The following is an 18,657-nucleotide window of genomic DNA, read 5'->3' as shown; positions in this document are numbered from 1 at the left end:
CATTCATTTAATCTATCTTTTAAGTAATGAAAATTAAACAAATAAATTTTTTTGGAAAATAAAGGTCATTTAATATTACAATTAAAACATTGAAGAAATACTGAATGCTTATTCCTTAAAAATAAGGTTTTAATAATTTTAGTAGTAGTAGTAGCAGCCTGTTACGTACATTCGACTCAACAATAGTAATACATTTCTGCCCTAAAGTTAAACCAAACTTTTATTTTGACGGGTTGCCGTGAATACCTTTATATTTCTGTCTGTGTATGACATGATGATAGTTTTACTCAGATGAAACGGTCAAATGCTGATGAAGTGACTCTCAGAGCAGTTCTGGAGATGTTGTTCATGTATTTATGTCCTCATTAGTGAGACGGCAGAGGTTAATATCACCGGAAGCGTCACGCGTGCTTCAGTACGGGTACTACACAAAACCGCGCGTCTGCGCCATTCATTAACACATAATTCATATTTAAATATGAATCGTTTTGCGGCTTAATATTTACAAATACAAGTGGGAATGGGCTCACTTGTGTGTGTGTGTGTGTGTGTGTGTGTGAGCGCACGCATCAGGCGGAACTCCGCTGTGCGTGATACAGAGAGCGCGACCATAACGTAGAGACTGAAATTACATTCCGTCGTGTAAATAAGATAAATAACATAAGGCTATTAGTTTCCTTAATGAAATAACAAGGTATAGACATGTTCTATAAGAAAGGTAACTTTAAATGACTTCTGTTGTGATCTGGCGCTATAGAGAAAATATAATTAAATAAAATTAACTTGACCTTCAAGGGGGGCGGGCCGCCCCCCTAAAATAATGGCAGGGGAAACACTGGTGTGTGTGTGTATGTGTGACCAGTTTAAGTGTTTATGTAGTTAATAAAATCTTACTTGTATCACACTTGACGTTGTTCATCGTGTGCTCATAACTGGAGTCACTTAATCATGCAGATTTATGCTACAAGCTCTGTGTAGAGTTGTACAGTAAGAAAGTTATTTCCCTTAACCAGGAAATTAACGTTCTTAGAATTGACAGACAGTTGACCCTGAGAGGTCAAGTAAATATCTACAGCGGATCTAAATATTTATAATTAATTATAACTAGTTATGATTAATTATTAATATTTCCCCATGAGCTGATTCGCTACAAAGTTTAAATGAACTTGAGCAGTTCTGTAAAGAAGAGTGGGGAAACATTGCAAAGACTAGATGTGCAAAGTTAGTAGTAGTAGTAGTAATAATAATAATAATACCTTTCATTTTTAGGCACCTTTCAAGGTACTCAAGGACACCATATATTATAAAAGAAGAGCAACAAAATATAAAACAATACAAAATACAGAGCTACACAAAGCACAACATACAAATCAAACAATCAAATCACTAAAAGCTATTCTAAACAAATAGGTTTTAATCTGAGCTTTAAAATAGAGACATATCCCAACAGACTAAAGGCTGTAATTACAGCAAAAGGTGGTTCAACAAAATACTGACAAGGGGATGATCCTTTTCCAACTCAGTGAATTTGTTTTTTATATATATATTTTTTTTTTGTTTGTTTTTTTCCTGACATGTTGGTGTTATATCTTTTACTTGGATGTTATAAGTTGCACTGAGTAAATACAGCTGGATAAAACAAAAACTCTGTTCGCCTTCATTTCAGACTGCAAAGCAACAAAATGTGATTATTTTAAAGGGGGGTGATTCTTTTCTATACCCACTGTGGCATCAGCACAGAGATCTGAATACAAACACACTTACAATTAATTTGGTTATTTAATGACTACCTAAATATATCTGAATCTCCCAATCTCTCTCAGACAGCAGGAGGAGGTCAGGGACCCCAGGGAGAGCAGCGGAGTGAATTCATGAGATTCTGTAATGTGTGTGGGGGAATGTAAAGCAGTAATATGTGATGTGAATATTAAGAGTGCTGAGTGTATGTGGTTCACCTCATTAACCAATGCTAAACACTCATCCACAATCATCTGATTAGGAGCAGTCATAGTTCAGCAGCAGTTGTCTATGAGAGTGTTCATTCTGTTTGCATGACAGTAAATAGCAATACCCACTTTGGAAGATATGTAGGTCTAAGGGTTATTTTTAATGTGAGTCAGTGTCATTTATTATCATTGTGTGTGCAAAAGCATCTGCTCTGTGAGAAACAGACAGCATTTATAATGGAATTAATGGCCCAGCTCTCCCTCTCTACAGGCATGTGTTTAAAAGTCAGTGGAATGCTATCAAACACTCATCTCCCACTGTGAGCCAAGTGCCTGTGGTCTGCTTGCAAAATATCACACACCATATCATTAGCCACGAACACTTAAATTCATTCTCTTGATCTAATCTAATCCATCCAGTAGATAATAAGATAAAAGTCTACATAAGTAACAAGTTTTGAAAGAAGCTTATGCTCACCAAAGCTGCATATATTTGGGCAAAATGGAACACAGTAACACTTTGAAATATTATTAATATTTAAAATAAATGTTTTCTATTGTAATATATTTTAAAATGTGATGTATTCTTGTGATGGTAAAGCATGATCCTATTCCTAATATGCTAATTTGGTGCTCAAGAAACATTTCTTATTATTATCATCAATGCTGAAAACAGTTGTACTGCTTCCTATTTTTGTTTTTTTGATGAATACAAAGTTCAAATGAACAGCATTTAATTGAAATAGAATTTGTTTGTAACATTATAAATGTCTTCACTGTCACATTCGATCAATTAAATACATGCCTGCTGAATAAAACTACTACTTTACTGACCCCACATTTTGAACAATAATGCATTTTATATTTCTATAAAGGACAGCAATCACTATACCTAATGTTAGTTTTCTAAACACTTATAGACATTTTTAAATGTTGCTTCACCTTTGAAAATGTTCAAATATGAAATGTTTGAGAGAGATGCTGACATACTGTACAATCATTACGATTTAAAAATCAATATCATACATATATCTGTGCATATTTGTGACCATACACAAAACTGACAAATATCCTCAAATACCAGACTCATTTTCTTATTATTATCATCAATGCTGAAAACAGTTGTACTGCTTCCTATTTTTGTTTTTTTGATGAATACAAAGTTCAAATGAACAGCATTTAATTGAAATAGAATTTGTTTGTAACATTATAAATGTCTTCACTGTCACATTCGATCAATTAAATACATGCCTGCTGAATAAAACTACTACTTTACTGACCCCACATTTTGAACAATAATGCATTTTATATTTCTATAAAGGACAGCAATCACTATACCTAATGTTAGTTTTCTAAACACTTATAGACATTTTTAAATGTTGCTTCACCTTTGAAAATGTTCAAATATGAAATGTTTGAGAGAGATGCTGACATACTGTACAATCATTACTATTTAAAAATCAATATCATACATATATCTGTGCATATTTGTGACCATACACAAAACTGACAAATATCCTCAAATACCAGACTCACCTCTGCCTCCTTTTTCTTCTCCCAGCAATAGTTTTCAGGAGGAAACTATGATTTAAATGTCAAATCAAGAGGAGCACGAACAGCAGAGCTGCACTTGTAGGTCGATCTGATGAGGAGACATTTGTTTGTGCTGCTCAGATTCCAGAGCCCCTGATCCCCCTATCTGCCCCCCTTTCTGCTGGCTTCCCTTCACCTCTTTAAAGTCAGGATCAATGCTTGGACTCTCTGAGAGTCGTGCTGATCAACCAACCAAATTCACCAAACAAAAAAAAAGAATTACGATTACATTCTCTTTCCTTATCCCATATATTCAGAGCTTTTCAGAAAGTACAGAACAAGTGTGTCATTAGTTCAGACTGAGAGGAAGTGTTGCTATGGTTTCTTTCATGCCCCCTGATTGTTGCTTGATCAAAAAAAGGGAATAGCAGAAGCCAAACACTTTGATAGACAAGGTAGTTAGACCAACCACTGTACATTAACCCTCTCAAGGTCAATGACTCCAGACCAGTGTTATTTTAGTATTATTTATATACATGAATATTATAGTTTTAGTATTTTGTTATTATATTTTCAGTTGTCATTTTAATTTTAGTTTAAGTAATTTTATGTGCTTTGGTTATTTTTATTAGTGTTTATTATTATTATTATTATTTAGGTTTAATTAATTTTATTCCAGTTTTAGTTCAGTAAGAGTTTTAGTTTTTATTTATTTCCAGTTAGTAATCGTAGTGCTACTAAACTTATTCCAGTTAGCGGTCAAGGCAACATTTCTCATTTTCATTTAGTTTAACCTTCTAATATTTATATTTCATTTCAGCTTTATTTTTATTAACAAACATGTTTTTAATCATTTTAGTTCATCCTGCTTCAAACAGACTAAAGACCCTCAGTCAATGAACAAAAGTTCTGCCTTCATCATGTGGACCAGCTCTTGCGGATCTGATTTTGAATGCATCAGATATGCCTTTTGCAAACCAAAAAGATTCTTTCTTGTCATGAATGATACAGCTTTATGTGACATGATAAAATTTGTTAGATATGGGTCCCTCTGGTTTAAGAAAAGCCCAAACTTTAGCATTAAATGAGAGCAAAGAGCATAAACTGGGATGGGCTTGAGGGTTAGTAACACTCTTTCTGTCTCTCTCCCATGAACTCTTCTCACTCTGTCACACACAATTAAATGTGCTGCATTCAGCACAATTGGGACCAATCAGCCAGGCGACCCATGTGACCTGGAGTCCCCATGCCCCAGTGCACGAACCACTAGCTGGATAAGGCCTGGAGCAAAAGGGGTCACTCCCCGGGGTGAGTGCTTTGCGGTCTGCTCTGATCTGAGACCTGCTTTGTATCTGGAGTTCCATTCGCTTTTTTAGGATATGGATGGGTCCTTCATCTGTGTAAATGGGGCAGGCTAACAGGAGAAAGAAACTGGGGTGTTTGGAGAGACGGCGGCAGCGGATTAACTGGAGAGTGAAATATGGCTGTGGACTGAATAGAGATGGATGAAACCTTCAGCCCAGAGAAGACCTAAATGAATGGATTACTTCAGTTTGATTTTCAAACAAAAGAATCACATAATTCCATCTATTTTCTAAATGCATGTTATTGATCTTGTTGTAAACAGTTCATTCGTGCATTTTTCATTTCATATTTAACTTTTTTTTTTTTTTTGAGCTTGTAATTTTGAATGTCTTCAGGTGAAATGACAGACTTTTCTCTGATGATGCATGTCAGATTCTCCAATCATTTTGCCCACTTAAACTCTGCCCTTTCCTACAATCGACTGCAAGCTCACACTTAGATCTGCCTCAGTCCAATCAACAAATAGATAGAAGCAAGTCATGCCCTACAGTTTTTTCCCCCAAGAACCTGTTTTACTCAGATGTATGTCACAATATGGAAGAAAATATATTTTGGAAATTCCATTAGACGAATGGATTACTTCAGTTTGATTTTCAAACAAAAGAATCACATAATTCCATCTATTTTCTAAATGCATGTTATTGATCTTGTTGTAAACAGTTCATTCGTGCATTTTTCATTTCATATTTTACTTTTTTTTTTTTTTTGAGCTTGTAATTTTGAATGTCTTCAGGTGAAATGACAGACTTTTCTCTGATGATGCATGTCAGATTCTCCAATCATTTTGCCCACTTAAACTCTGCCCTTTCCTACAATCGACTGCAAGCTCACACTTAGATCTGCCTCAGTCCAATCAACAAATAGATAGAAGCAAGTCATGCCCTACAGTTTTTTCCCCCCAAGAACCTGTTTTACTCAGATGTATGTCACAATATGGAAGAAAATATATTTTGGAAATTCCATTAGACTTTAAAGGTCTCATATTGTCAAAACTGAAATTTCATCGCGTCCATGCTTTTGCTGAGCAAGGACAACACGGAAACATGTCGAAAAGGTTAACTTTAACCACGAAACCAGATCGACCGACCTGTAATGTTGCACTCTCACTCAAAGGATGGACAATCTGACAGGATTGTTACTATGAGGTGATCACATCTAGTCATGATGAAGATGTATATACATTTCAGTTTCAGCAGGCAACTATTTTTACAGCTACACTATTGTTCCAGCTACAATTAATCACAACAATGTATATACAATTACAAATGATAATATATAAATCGTCAGTTTGTTGTTTTACACACATGCACACAGACATTATTTCATACACGACATAGTCGTGAGATGCAAGAAACAGACATATGGCAATAAATCTGTAGACGCACCCATAACAGCAAAAGACAATACTTTATTGAACATTTTCTGATAAGAAGTGTGCGCCGCAAACGTGAGCATTTTTGACGATCCTTTCTGTCCAGTCGGCTCGTTTTATCGCGTTTAACCACAGCTGTTTTCGGTTTTTTGTCTGGCAGTGGTAGCAGATATGCGATCAGATTTCTAATTTGAGGCTGTATTACGTTGATTCTGGCACCCAACATCACAACAAGATGATATTTTAAGCTCCTTGTGTAGCTGAATCTGCGCTGGTTTGAATGGGCCGCCTCCAGTTTCTTCTTTGTTTTGCTGCCTCCAGCTAGCGCTGTGATGTCGCTGACCCTAGTTACCCGTGGTTGGCCTGGCCGTGCGTCACTCAGAAAACAACAGGCCAATCAGAAGAGAGGCTCATGAATATTAATTAGACAAACCAAAATCTACCTGTTCACAGCAAAGCTCCTGAGAAAGGAGCTGTAAAAATATATTGAGATGGTTTTTGGTACTTACACCACAAATATATATTCTTAAGGACATCAAAACCTCAAATAAAACTCAAGAAAGGCGTACAATATGGGACCTTTAAGAAATCAGAGCACAAAGTGCAAAACTAAAAATTTAGTTAGTGGGTTGTCTAAATAACTAGGTCCCAGGCATCCTGTATAATTAAATTGGTTCAAGGTAATTGCACAAAAGTCTTATTCCTTAAAAAAACAAAAACTAAATAAAAAACAGGAAGACCTATGGAATCAGATGCATAAAAGCATTGCTCACAGCAGGCAACATGAAATTAGATAATAACCGTCTTTAAATGTATTGATGAAGTAAAGACAGCAAATTTGTTACAAAAGTGGTTTTTTAACATGCTGGCAGTAATTTTTTTTAAACAAACTAGGTGTTGCCTAAAGTATTTTGATGCTGGACAAGTAATCGACCATCCAGACCCACTGTTATCACCATACCAGAGATCACAGAAAGACAGACCTTCCAATGCTGACTGACACCTTTTCTAGTCGTAAGTTTAACTTTAGTAATTTTGTTATGTCGTTTTGTCATTTAGTTTTTGTTAGGTTTCTATTTAGCTTTATTTTTACAAATTAAATATAAATATATATATATATATATATATATATATATATATATATATATATATACATTCCTTGGACATAGTTGTAGGAATGAGGCCTGAATGACTTCTGACTATTTCAGAAGTATCACTTCTATGCTTTTCTGGAATCTTGCTTTTGATTATAAACACTGACAGAGAACCCTTTATACAGATTTCATATTAACTCTATGAACTCATAAGGTCCCTGGCACCATCCAGACACACTGGGTTGAGACTGATGACATGGTAGAGCAGTGAATTGATTCACAACATCGATGATGACCACGGTGACTGCAGTAACTGCAATAACAACACAGCATCGATCATGCCCTACTGCTGCCCGATACTGCCGAGTAAGCATACTGGTAAAAAAGGCTGCGTGTGTATGTGTGTGTTTTTGTGTTTGTTTACAGAACCAGAACTGAATACTTCTAATAAGTACCTACTCACAGCTGTTGACAACTGAAATTAATGAATAAGAGAAAATGAGAGAGACACTGGTTTGGTCCAGCTCTCTCGTATCCTGATATGTACTGTGTCCTGGAAAGGCCTTTCCGATGGGCTCAATAGACAGGCCATGCTTGCATTTTCTTTTCTTTTTTTTTTGGTGGCGGTTAACAAAAACCAAAGGCAAAATAGCAGCAAACAGCACTTTTACACAGCCACTGCTTTTCATTTGCACACAAAAACAACAGAGGGGAGAGGTGGCCTGCTGTATGACAACAGACAATACGCTAAACTGACTTTCAGGTTAAAAAAAAAAAAGTTGGCTAAAGTGAAAATTTCGGAATTTCTACAGAGACTCGTACATACTCTTTTCCAGGAGAAAACCCTAAGGGTGTACTCAGGGCCGTCCTTAGTTGACGCGGGGCCCAGTGTGAGGTAGGGAGCGGGGGCCCCCCTAGGTCTGTTTGCAATCACGTTCCGGGGGGGGGTCCCCCTTGGTCCGTTCACCGCAGGGCCCAGTGCGACCGCACCAGTTGCACCGCCATAAGGATGGCCCTGGGTGTACTGTTATTGCCCAAGTGTTGCCTAACCTCTAACGCAGGCCCAGGCAGTGAGAAGCCCAGCTCTGAAAACACACAAACACAGATACAGCTCTGGAAAACTCATAGTAGAGAAGAATGCCCAAAAAATACAATGTGGTGGAGCCTCCACATTCAACACACCACTGGGTTAACTAGTAAACAACATGACAACAATAGAACTTCATATATTAAATTATTTTAGGGGGCAAATTGGGGGAATTTAAAAGCATAGGTCACGCAAAAATTTAACTTCTGTCATAATTTACTCATTTTCAGACCTAAGAATGTCACTACACACAACACCACTCAATTTCTCAACATCTCACACAAATGAACCGACTTGTTACCTAACTAGACTAGTAACAACCGACTTGAGACTTGACTTGGACTCTCTTAAATTGTCTTTACATTTTCCATTTTAAAATTGTATAATCATTTTAATATAGCACTTTCCTACAAACTCAAGGTCACTTTACAAGTTGCGAGCACATATAAATTAGAACAACAACAACAAAACAACAACTCCTTTAGGTATAAAGGAGAAACATTTTTAGACAGTTTCAATAAAAAGGAGTCTGTGACATTTACTTTGCACAAAAAAAGATATCTAAAAAAGAAGTAGGCATTTAGAAAAATAAAAAGGCTTGCATAAAAAGTTGTTTAGTGGTTTTATTTTTAGGAAATGTGACTTTCTGAAAGAAAAAAAAATACAATATACAAGAGACTTGACTTGGACTCTGTGTTAAAGACTTATATACCTACAGAACTGACATCAATGCTCAAGTTCAAGTAAACAGATCCATTTCAGCTCATAGTCACGGACATCAAAATGCTGACAGCGTCATAATCGAATGTGGCATTTCAAAGTTGGCAAGCAATCATTTACTCTGCCTAATGTGATGAAATTGGCATTAACCCTCTGTAGTCTGAGGCGTTTTTTTGGGCCCTAAAGATGTGTTGGCATCTATATAACGTTTTAAAACATACATAACAGTATTCAAATGTAAACAGTTAAAATAATTATTGACATTTTTATGTAGAAGTGATGCCAACCAAATATTGAGGCTCATAAGAAATGCACTTGACATATAGTTAATACAAATGTTGTTAAAGAGCTTCAGAGCACAGGGTCCAACGTTTGCATTTACTCAAAGGCACGTAATTGAAAAATCTCAAAACTAAGAGAATAAATATTTGAAAAGGTGGACATACTTTCAAAAAACATTATTGACCCATTATGGTTATGTTTATCTTGATCACATTTTTGTTTTGGTGACTTAAAAGCAAGAAATATCCCACATATATCATCAGCCACATGGAATTCTGGAGACAACAAGCCCTTTAGGCATACTAGATCGACGAATGATAAATAATGTAACGTTAGACATAAAAATATGGATGTATTATGTCGCAGCCTCAACTGACTCGACATTTTGTTTGTCCAACAAACGATATAATGCACATCCCGTATTTTCACGGTAAAACATTATTCATCGTCAAAGCCATAACTAACACACACACACACACACACACACACACACACACACAATCTTTTCCTGTGATCAAAACAGAGCACTTGCACGCGACGTTAGCGTTAGCAGCTCAGCTTTGTCCAAGCCCATGAGATGCAAAACCGATTAAAAGACGGTTTACCTGTGTTTATCAAGCGCTGGCGCGGCGTTTCTCTGATTTCGGTCCGTATTTTGCCGTCCCTCTGTATTGTTACATCGCGTGAATCGCTCAGCGGCTATTTTCTGTCAACGGCTGGCGTGAATAACGGTGCCCCCAGCGTGCGCGTTACCTTGACAGCGTCGAGTCTTCTGCTAAAGCGCGACAAACGCTGCCCTGTGCGCATGCGCAGACCGAAGCCTTGACCACCTCCCACCAAAAAAATAAAAATAAAATAAAATAAAAAACTTGGCACCGAGTGGAGCAGAAGATGAAGATGAAATTAGCACTTTACCTCTGAAATTTCCACAAAAAAGTCAGTGAATATGGTCCAGTAAGGTAGACTATATTGCGTCGTTTCAGTATGTGCTGTCGTCTGATAAATGCCCGTGTTACGCGTGAAGCCAGTGTAAGCACAAAAAAGGGACGTAAAGACAAATGTATGAGCTTTTCTTAACAGAAAATTGTGCAAATTCAAGTTTTGAAAATGAGAGCTTAGATTATGCATGATTTGCATCCGATTCCATTCAGTATTTTATCAGTAGATGGCAGCATCGTTGATGGTAATACATAAAACAAAATGCACTAACGTTATATACTTTTAAAAATGTACAAATTTAACAGTAATGTACAATTCTTAAGTACTTGGTTAAAGTTACCTGTAAAGTTACCTAAAGTTATATGTGACCCTGGACCACAAAACCAGTCATAAGGGTCAATTTTTTTAAATTGAGATTTATACACTATCTCAAAGCTGAATAAATACTCTTTCCATTGATGTATGGTTTGTTAGGACATGACAATATTTGGCCGAGCTACAACTATTTGAAAATCTGGAATCTGAGGGTGCAAAAAAATCTAAATATTGAGAAAATCGCCTTTAAAGTTGTCCAAATGAAGTTCTTCAAATGAAGTGCATATTACTAAACAAAAATTAAGTTTTGTTATATTTACAGTAGGAAATTTACAAAATATCCTTATGGAACATGATCTTTACTTAATGTCCTAAGGATTTTTGGCATAAAAGAAAAATCAATAATTTTGACCCATACAGTGTATTTTTACGCTGTCCATGGTCCTGGAAGCAATTTGATTCCATTGTAGGTAGATGTACCCAAACTCTTCAGGATATGCTTCACTTTACACACCTTTACAAACACAGAGACCATCACAGCGAGGTGTACTGCAGAAGGAATTATAATCGTCTTTTATTAAATTAATAGCAGCTTAACAAAATTATACCATTGTGAGGGTAATGTTTGTTTTGTTTTGTTTTTTAACCAAAAAAGGAATTTGGTAAAACATTCACAGGCTATGGCATAAAAATGGGAGTTTGAACAAGGGAAGGTGATACAGGAGAAATTATAAGGTTATACACAGAAAAACAGCAAGAATTTACAGTTTTATACATTATAGGTTCCTAGACATCCTCAAATTAAAATTTTTGGTCTTACAGACCAACATCTGTTGCCATGGACAGTCCGTCCATATAAAGTAAATGGTTTTAGTACTCTTGTCTGTTGTGCAATTTTGCTTCTTCTCTCACTCTGTCATGACCACCTGATGAGGCAGCACACAACTAACCTTACATTCACAGGAGAGCTTGTTACCGAGAACTAGAGGCTAATTCCCTCAATACCTGCTGAAAAAAAATCCTTGAGAAGCAGTTTGGACTGGACTAAAACCGCATTTGTTATGTCTTAGCATTAGAGATGCAAATTGAAATTGTTTATCCAATTTTTATGTTAAGTATGACTTATACCCCATTGTCAAGTTGCTGTTTTCTAGGTCACTGTAACAAGTGATTTAAAGAAAACTAGAGTTTAGCAGTCATTTCCTCTGCATTGTTAGACCAGGAAATAAGATATAACCCCTAACTGTGTTATTGGTTTACTGCAACTCAAAGGATTCATCATATCGTACTGGAGATGTTTACAAGTTACACAAACAATGATCTGACTTGCAAGTGTATTTAGACAGCATCGCTCCATCCATATTGTAATGCAACTAGCTTGGATGACACAGTAACTCTTTTTAAAAAATTTTATTCACACTTTTTGTAATTATTCAACTGACCACAAGAGGAAGCTATGACTCTATCTGTCGTATATTCGCATGAACTGCAGTCTTGTATGTCCAATGCCGCTTTAGTAAAAGACTGGGTGCTCATGCAGGACTTAATGGCATTCAAACATCTGAACCTGTAACCACAAACACACACACACACACACACGTTACATTCCCTCTCCCTTTTCTGACCTTGGCCAGATTATTGTTTCTGTAGCTAACTAAGCATACATTCTATGCTGTGATACAACTGAGGTTGCGTAGACAGCTGATGTCTCCTAAACATGACTTGTAGCTCAGTCCTGTTTTCCACGTCACACTAAAAGATAGTTTTCAGACACTGCTGGTGTGTTCTGTGTGGCTGTGACCACTGCTGATAGACAGCTCTGATATTCCTGGTTTCAGCTCCAGTCCGGGCTCAGTGCCCATGTCATGGGGCTCCAGATTTCGAATTCCATTGCCGTCCCCATTGCGGCAGTTACTGTTCCGGTCAATGGAAACTTTTTCGCAGATCAGGATGGGAGTGACTACTGCATGGGATGGACAAGGAGCGTGTATAGCGATGGGATTAAGCCCCACCCGTCTATACTGGCAGTGCATGTAACTTGAAAACGCTCTTCGGTAGGTCTTGTTAAACAAAGTGTACACTAAAGGATTGACTCCTGATGAGATGTAGCCCACCCAAACGAAAACATTGAGCAGTTCTGTTAGCACAGGCTTATTACAGGCTTTGTGGCAGAGGACATACAGAACATTAGTGATGAAAAAGGGACACCACATGACAAGGAAGAGGAAGAACACTACACCCAACACTTTGGATGCTCGTCGCTCGTTCTTGATGGCCTGCATCATGCCTCGCCGTCCATGGGTTCCGGTTGGGTCCCGTCCAGCAGGCGAATTCATTTGAGATGGTGCTTCTGAACTTGGGATTATTGAGATGGTGTCTGGGGGCACGGTCAGACCGAGCATGTTTCCATCGCTGTTGCTGATCCGTAGACAGTTCAGACTGCTGCGACGGGAGGCTGGTGGCGGGGCCAACTGGGAAGTAGGTGGAGCTGGAGGTTGCAAAGGCTGTTGAGAAGAGGCTTTGTCCTCATAGAGGAAGACTGTGGCCTGACGCTGAAGCGCTTGGACGGTGAGACAATAAGTAACCACCATGATGACCAGAGGAATGAAGAAGGCAACAAAAGAGCCAACCAGTATGAAGTGTTCCTCATTTAGAGCACAGTTGCCGTTTTTCAAGACCTTTTCTCTGTTATGCAGTCCAATCACTGGGATAGGCATTGAGATACCTGTGTTGGAAGAAGTAATAGAATATTAAACAAATACATATAAACAAATATCAAAGAAACAGTCCGACTACAAAATGAGAATGAGACAACTGGAATACAAGATGCCGGAGACGACAGACCAACGGCCTCAGCGAATCACACTCAGAGAGATCTATCCTCAAGTCAATTCCTCTCTCTTATCCAGCTTGATCAGTATTCCTGATGGTTAAGACAGATGATCTTTTATTTAATTAGAGCAGATAAATCAGACTGTCAAGGCAGATAGAGCCTTAATGCTGTTTTGGATCCATATAAGAAACAAATAAACATTGGGCTCACGTTTAAGTGGGACAGAGGTTAGATGTGTGAACACTCTGTCATCTGCACTAACGTTACTTAGTCTAACTCAGGGGTTCTCAAAGTTTTTGGGGCCAGGGAGCTATTACAGCAGAGAAAATTTTCCAAGGACCCCCTCATAGTTTTAACTATGATTAAGCATACTGTACAGTGTTACTGTGTTATACTGTGCTTACTACAATTTGTACTCTGAGATGAAATTGGAACTTCTGTTTTAATGTTTCTGTATTCTTCTTCTTTTTTCAATTTCCTGGACTCATTTAATGGTTAAATTAAATTGTAGTAATCAAAAATCACATCTAATTAACTGAAATCATAAAACTTAGAAATAGTAAAAACAATTATTATCATTTTCTAACAGTAATAGGGCCCTATAAAATACTTTCTTTCTTTCTTTCTTTCTTTCTTTCTTTCTTTCTTTCTTTCTTTCTTTCTTTCTTTCTTTCTTTCTTTCTTTCTCTCTCTTTTCATGTTTTTTCCCCCTGGATGTGTGATTTAATATAAATATATTATTAAAAACGGTGGTAATAAGATGAAGGCATAAAACATTAACTTTTAAAATATAATAAAACGAAAATGTAACTATTACTTTAATTTTTGCCAAACAAATTGTTGCATAACAGAGGTTTACTGTTAAAGTTTAAACATGAAAGAAAGAATTGTGTGGGCATTACTGTCAGTATTTCTTCAAGTCAAAGTGGATTTTGACGGACCTTTGAGTTTCTGTGTGTGTGTGTAGCTATATATGACAAGATGATAGTTTTTCTCAAATGAAACGGTGAAATGCTCGTGAAGTGACTCTCAGAGCATTTCTAAAGATGAAGTTCATGTGTTCTTGTCCTCATATAGTGAGACGGCAGACGTGAGAAACACCTCTAACACCACGTAGGCTTCAGTATGTGTGTAGACACATGCATTTTCTGTAAAGCTGCTTTGAAACAATGTGTATTGTGAAAAGCGCTATACAAATACATTTGAATCAAATTTAATTGAATAGTAGATAAAAGAAGAAAATAGAGTTTTTTTTATCTTTTTGAGGAAGTTTAGCAAGAGGAAGAGATAGAGAGTGAAAGCTAGAGTCTTTTTAATTTCTATACTTAACCACAACTACCAGTAATATCAATGCAGACAAGTCTTTTAACTCTGCTGTTGGAACGGATTAGTCATGGTCACTCTACATTATGTCAAAAGTCAGACTCTAGATGGCGCTAATGCATTAGCATGCCAATCCTTTAGCATTCCACACACAATGACAGACTGTGGTTTACTTTATTGAACAGTAGGTGGTGATCTTCACTAAAAGTATCTGATTACCAGACCAATCATAAACATTCAATTAATCCAAGTTTCTCTGAATTTCGAGGGGCTAGTCTGGGTGATGGAGAAAATCACCACAATCACCAAACTGGTGCTTGTTTATACAATGTCATTTCAAATCTTTTTCAGTGTTGCTGATCTGAGGGGCCTCTTAGACCCAGCTGGAGCCTTGAGAAAACCTCACAACACAATCTGCCATTCTGAGGGGTCCTGTGAGATACAAACACATTCCAGTAATAGATTCAACAGGATTGCAGTGGACTGACATTCACTTTAGTAGGTACAAATGTTACAACTGTTCAATCTAAAGACCTCCACTGACATTGAAAAATAATTGTGTTTTTCTGCAGGTTCTGGCTGGTTATTTGGGATTGATGCACAGTTCCAGTGAATTTATTATTATTATTATTTTTTAAATGTTGTAAGAAATAATGCTTTTTTTCAAGTTCATTATATCAATGTTTCTCTGACCTATTGAAATGGTCCAAACTGCAGCAATCTTCAGCATGGCCTTGGTGCGGGAGTTGAACCGACTGTGCTCGATCGGATTGCATATGGCCACGTAGCGGTCAAGGGAAATGGCACACAGGTGCATGATGGAAGCAGTAGAGAAAAGCACATCCAGATATATCCAAATAGGACAGAGAGCGCTGGGCAATGGCCAGGCATAATCTGGAAAACAAAGAGAGAGATTGCTTTGTAAACACCCTTAATGAAACAGTCCTAGACATGAAGAATAATGCTGGGAAAGAAAGAAAAAGAATAGTTAGCTAAGAGAAACAGAAGGTAAAGTGGTCTTTCAGATCACATTATAAAAGTTCAGATGACTGTTTTCAGACCAAGAGCTAAAAAAGGCTATGTCAGCAGGCTTAAAATAACCAACATTAAGAAACTGTGAGGTTATGTAAAAAGTAAGTCATTTAGAGTTGTGTAGGCTTATGGATGAGAGCAACAGATACAAAGTCACACTGGGTCTTAGAGACAAAACCAGAATTATTAAACAGATAGTTCCGGTCCTGGCTTCTGATTTATCAATACAATGTTCCAGTCATTCTAAAATCCTCGAAATAGCAAAAGGTATGATGTATAACACCTGTTCACTACAATTTTGTCTAAAACAATATTTTAATAAAAAATTTGTGTTTAATACAACTTAATAAAACCACATTTTTAGAGTGGTTTGGTGTGCAAAAGTCACCAGTAAGATGTTAGGATGTTGTGGGTGTCACATGGAAGAACCATTTTGGGCCCCCCCCCCAAAAAACCTTTCAGTCAACAGTTCTTAAAAGAACCACTTTTGAGAAATTTTTGAAGAACCTTTCTCCACTATAAATGAAAAGTTCTATGGATGTTAAAGGTTCTTTATGGAACCATAGATGCCAATAAATAATGTTTATTTTTAAGAGTGTAAGATGTTTTGGGTTGTTGTCAGGGCATTTTCTAGAGTGTTTCTAAGTGCTAGATGGCTACTAACTGCCCCGCATCGAAAGTTCCCATTCCCAAACCTCATATTTTGAGGTAGCGTTCATGTCTGTTCAGGGCAACTTGTTGCACCATCAATAGTAATAGTGATGTTTGCTTTAGCTCTAATAAACATAAGAGTTTCTGAAGACCAACATTCAACTTCTTGCTAAATTTTAGTTCCACAAATCTTGAACTAAACAAGAGTTTGGAACAAGTAATGATACCTGTAATACAAAATTTCAAGCTTCAATAGCTAGGCTTTTAGGTGACAGAAGGGGCAAAATGAAAACATCCCTCAAGAGGACATGCTCTAATGCAGGGTCAGATACTCTTACAGAAAGGTCTACAGGTCTAGAGGGGTATATCTGACGATTCAGATGACATTAGCACCACATGAGGTGTGAGTCAGTGTCAATTTAGCGTTTTATTGAAGCCCAGGGTAAGCGCAGGCACTCCAATCATGGGCTGAATGAGACTGGTCCAAATCCAGACAGCATTGTGGAGCTCAGAACACCTGGACTGGAGAGGAGGGGAACGTCTGGTGCCAAGTTAGCAAAATTAATGATAACAGAGTTCTCTGCCAGAACTTTTTTCCTCTCCTCATTTATTTGTCCATATCTCTGTGGTGGTCCCATTCATGTTCTGCTGTCCACCGAAATAGCCCGCAACACATGCAATTACACCTTTCCTAAATGAGAAAAAATGACAGCAGCAGATCTGCGAGGTTACAGATTATGGGGTTAATTAAGGGGTGAGCGAAAGAGATAAAGTGGGATATAGAGGAGGTGGGGTATGTGATGGAAGGTGAAAAGTGAAGGAATTAGGCCAGATTCAACCTCTCAAATGAAGGTTTAATTCCTGCAGGCAGCCAGTGTTGTGGAGTAACTAAAAGTAGTGATCAGCACTGATTCATATAGTCATATTGTGCATGCAGCCCTACAACTGAAGCAATAATCAAACATTCTACTAGAATATCCTCTTTCAGGTAGTGAAGGAAAAGAAGAGGAAGAAGCAGCAGCACAGATTCATTTGAAATTCCTGCACAGCATTTATTCTTTTCTGTTGCAGAATATATATAAAAAAAGTAAAATATATATTTTTTAATTCTAAGTTCTAAATATTGTTTGTTTATTTAAATGTATTAGCTATATTAATTATCATGCTGTCACTGTACACTGAAAAGAAAGATTATTTAATGGCACTGATGGTTCTATTAAGAACCTTTAGCATCCATGGACTCTTTCCTTTGTACAAAAGGTTCTTTGTAAGGCAAAAGTTTTTTTTAGATGATTGAAATATTCTTCACACTAAGAAAAATGTTTCTTTCAAAAACCGGTCACCTAAAGGTTCTTTCAGAAATCCATAAACAATTTTCTATGGCATTGCTGCAAAACCTTTGGAACCTTTATAAGTGTAAATGAGAACATTGTCTTGATACATATAGTATGTGTGTGACCTGGTAATCAAACCCATGACCTTGGCATTGGTGTGGCTATATGAGGCGGAACAAGAACTGGGGGGTTGAAACATAATTAAGATGGCATGGGGAGCAACATTTCCTCACATGTCAACATGCAACTTCATCTGCATGTTGATGACAGAAAACACACACTAATTTAACGGTCTTTCATCCCTTGACTGGTCCAGCTGCCTACAGCCCTTTGCATCTTGCTTTGATTAACTGAAAACATGGATAACTCAGCCCTGATTTACATGTATAGTAGATTAATTTATCTCACAGTGCAGTCAGAGAAGGAGTGTTGGAACACTATAGAGACATGAAAAATCATCTGTTGCTTTCTGTGCACCACTGATATAACTCAAAGTTAAAGAACTCTTTAGGCTCTTTCAGCAATTTTCAGACATCCATGATGAACAACTTACCTCATGGCTTTCACACACATGCTTTCACTCATTGATAAATGTGGATTCTCTAATAAGTGTAATAACTAATATTGCTCCTGTAGCTTAGCTACTAGACTATGGTGCTAGAAACACCTAGATTAATGGTTCAATTTCAAGGGAACATGTATGCGCACAAAAATATATAGCTTAAATGCACTTTAATTTAATATGATTAAAAGTACCTGTCAAATGCTGGCATGTATATGCCATATTTTAACATCCAAAGCAATATCAATCAGCAACTGCCTTCTATGAAA

General features: G+C 37.1%; 2 protein-coding genes across 3 annotated transcripts in view; both read right to left on the bottom strand.

Moving 5' to 3' along the window:
- The window catches only part of LOC107588134 (wiskott-Aldrich syndrome protein family member 3), a 35,607-nt gene extending 25,417 nt beyond the window's left edge, over window positions 1-10,190 (bottom strand). The window contains 1 exon segment of the mRNA XM_071582390.1: window positions 10,005-10,190. The gene's annotated coding sequence lies outside the window, so the exon portion shown is untranslated.
- Window positions 10,191-11,698: 1,508 nt separating this feature from the next.
- The window catches only part of htr2cl1 (5-hydroxytryptamine (serotonin) receptor 2C, G protein-coupled-like 1), a 16,305-nt gene continuing 9,346 nt past the window's right edge, over window positions 11,699-18,657 (bottom strand). For both annotated transcript variants that reach the window (XM_016276239.1, XM_016276240.1), the window contains exons 3-4: window positions 15,503-15,703; window positions 11,699-13,378 (exon numbers count right to left, since the gene is read on the bottom strand). In XM_016276239.1, coding sequence (XP_016131725.1) covers window positions 12,420-13,378; window positions 15,503-15,703 — 1,160 coding nt within the window. In that variant the 3' untranslated portion in view covers window positions 11,699-12,419. The remainder of the gene's footprint in view (window positions 13,379-15,502; window positions 15,704-18,657) is intronic.

Source organism: Sinocyclocheilus grahami, unplaced genomic scaffold (assembly GCF_001515645.1).
Source record: "Sinocyclocheilus grahami isolate Dianchi unplaced genomic scaffold, SAMN03320097.WGS_v1.1 scaffold99.1, whole genome shotgun sequence".
NCBI classification, from domain to species: domain Eukaryota; kingdom Metazoa; phylum Chordata; class Actinopteri; order Cypriniformes; family Cyprinidae; genus Sinocyclocheilus; species Sinocyclocheilus grahami.
Note: the sequence above shows the minus strand (reverse complement) of the source record. Positions and strands in the feature narration are given on the sequence as shown.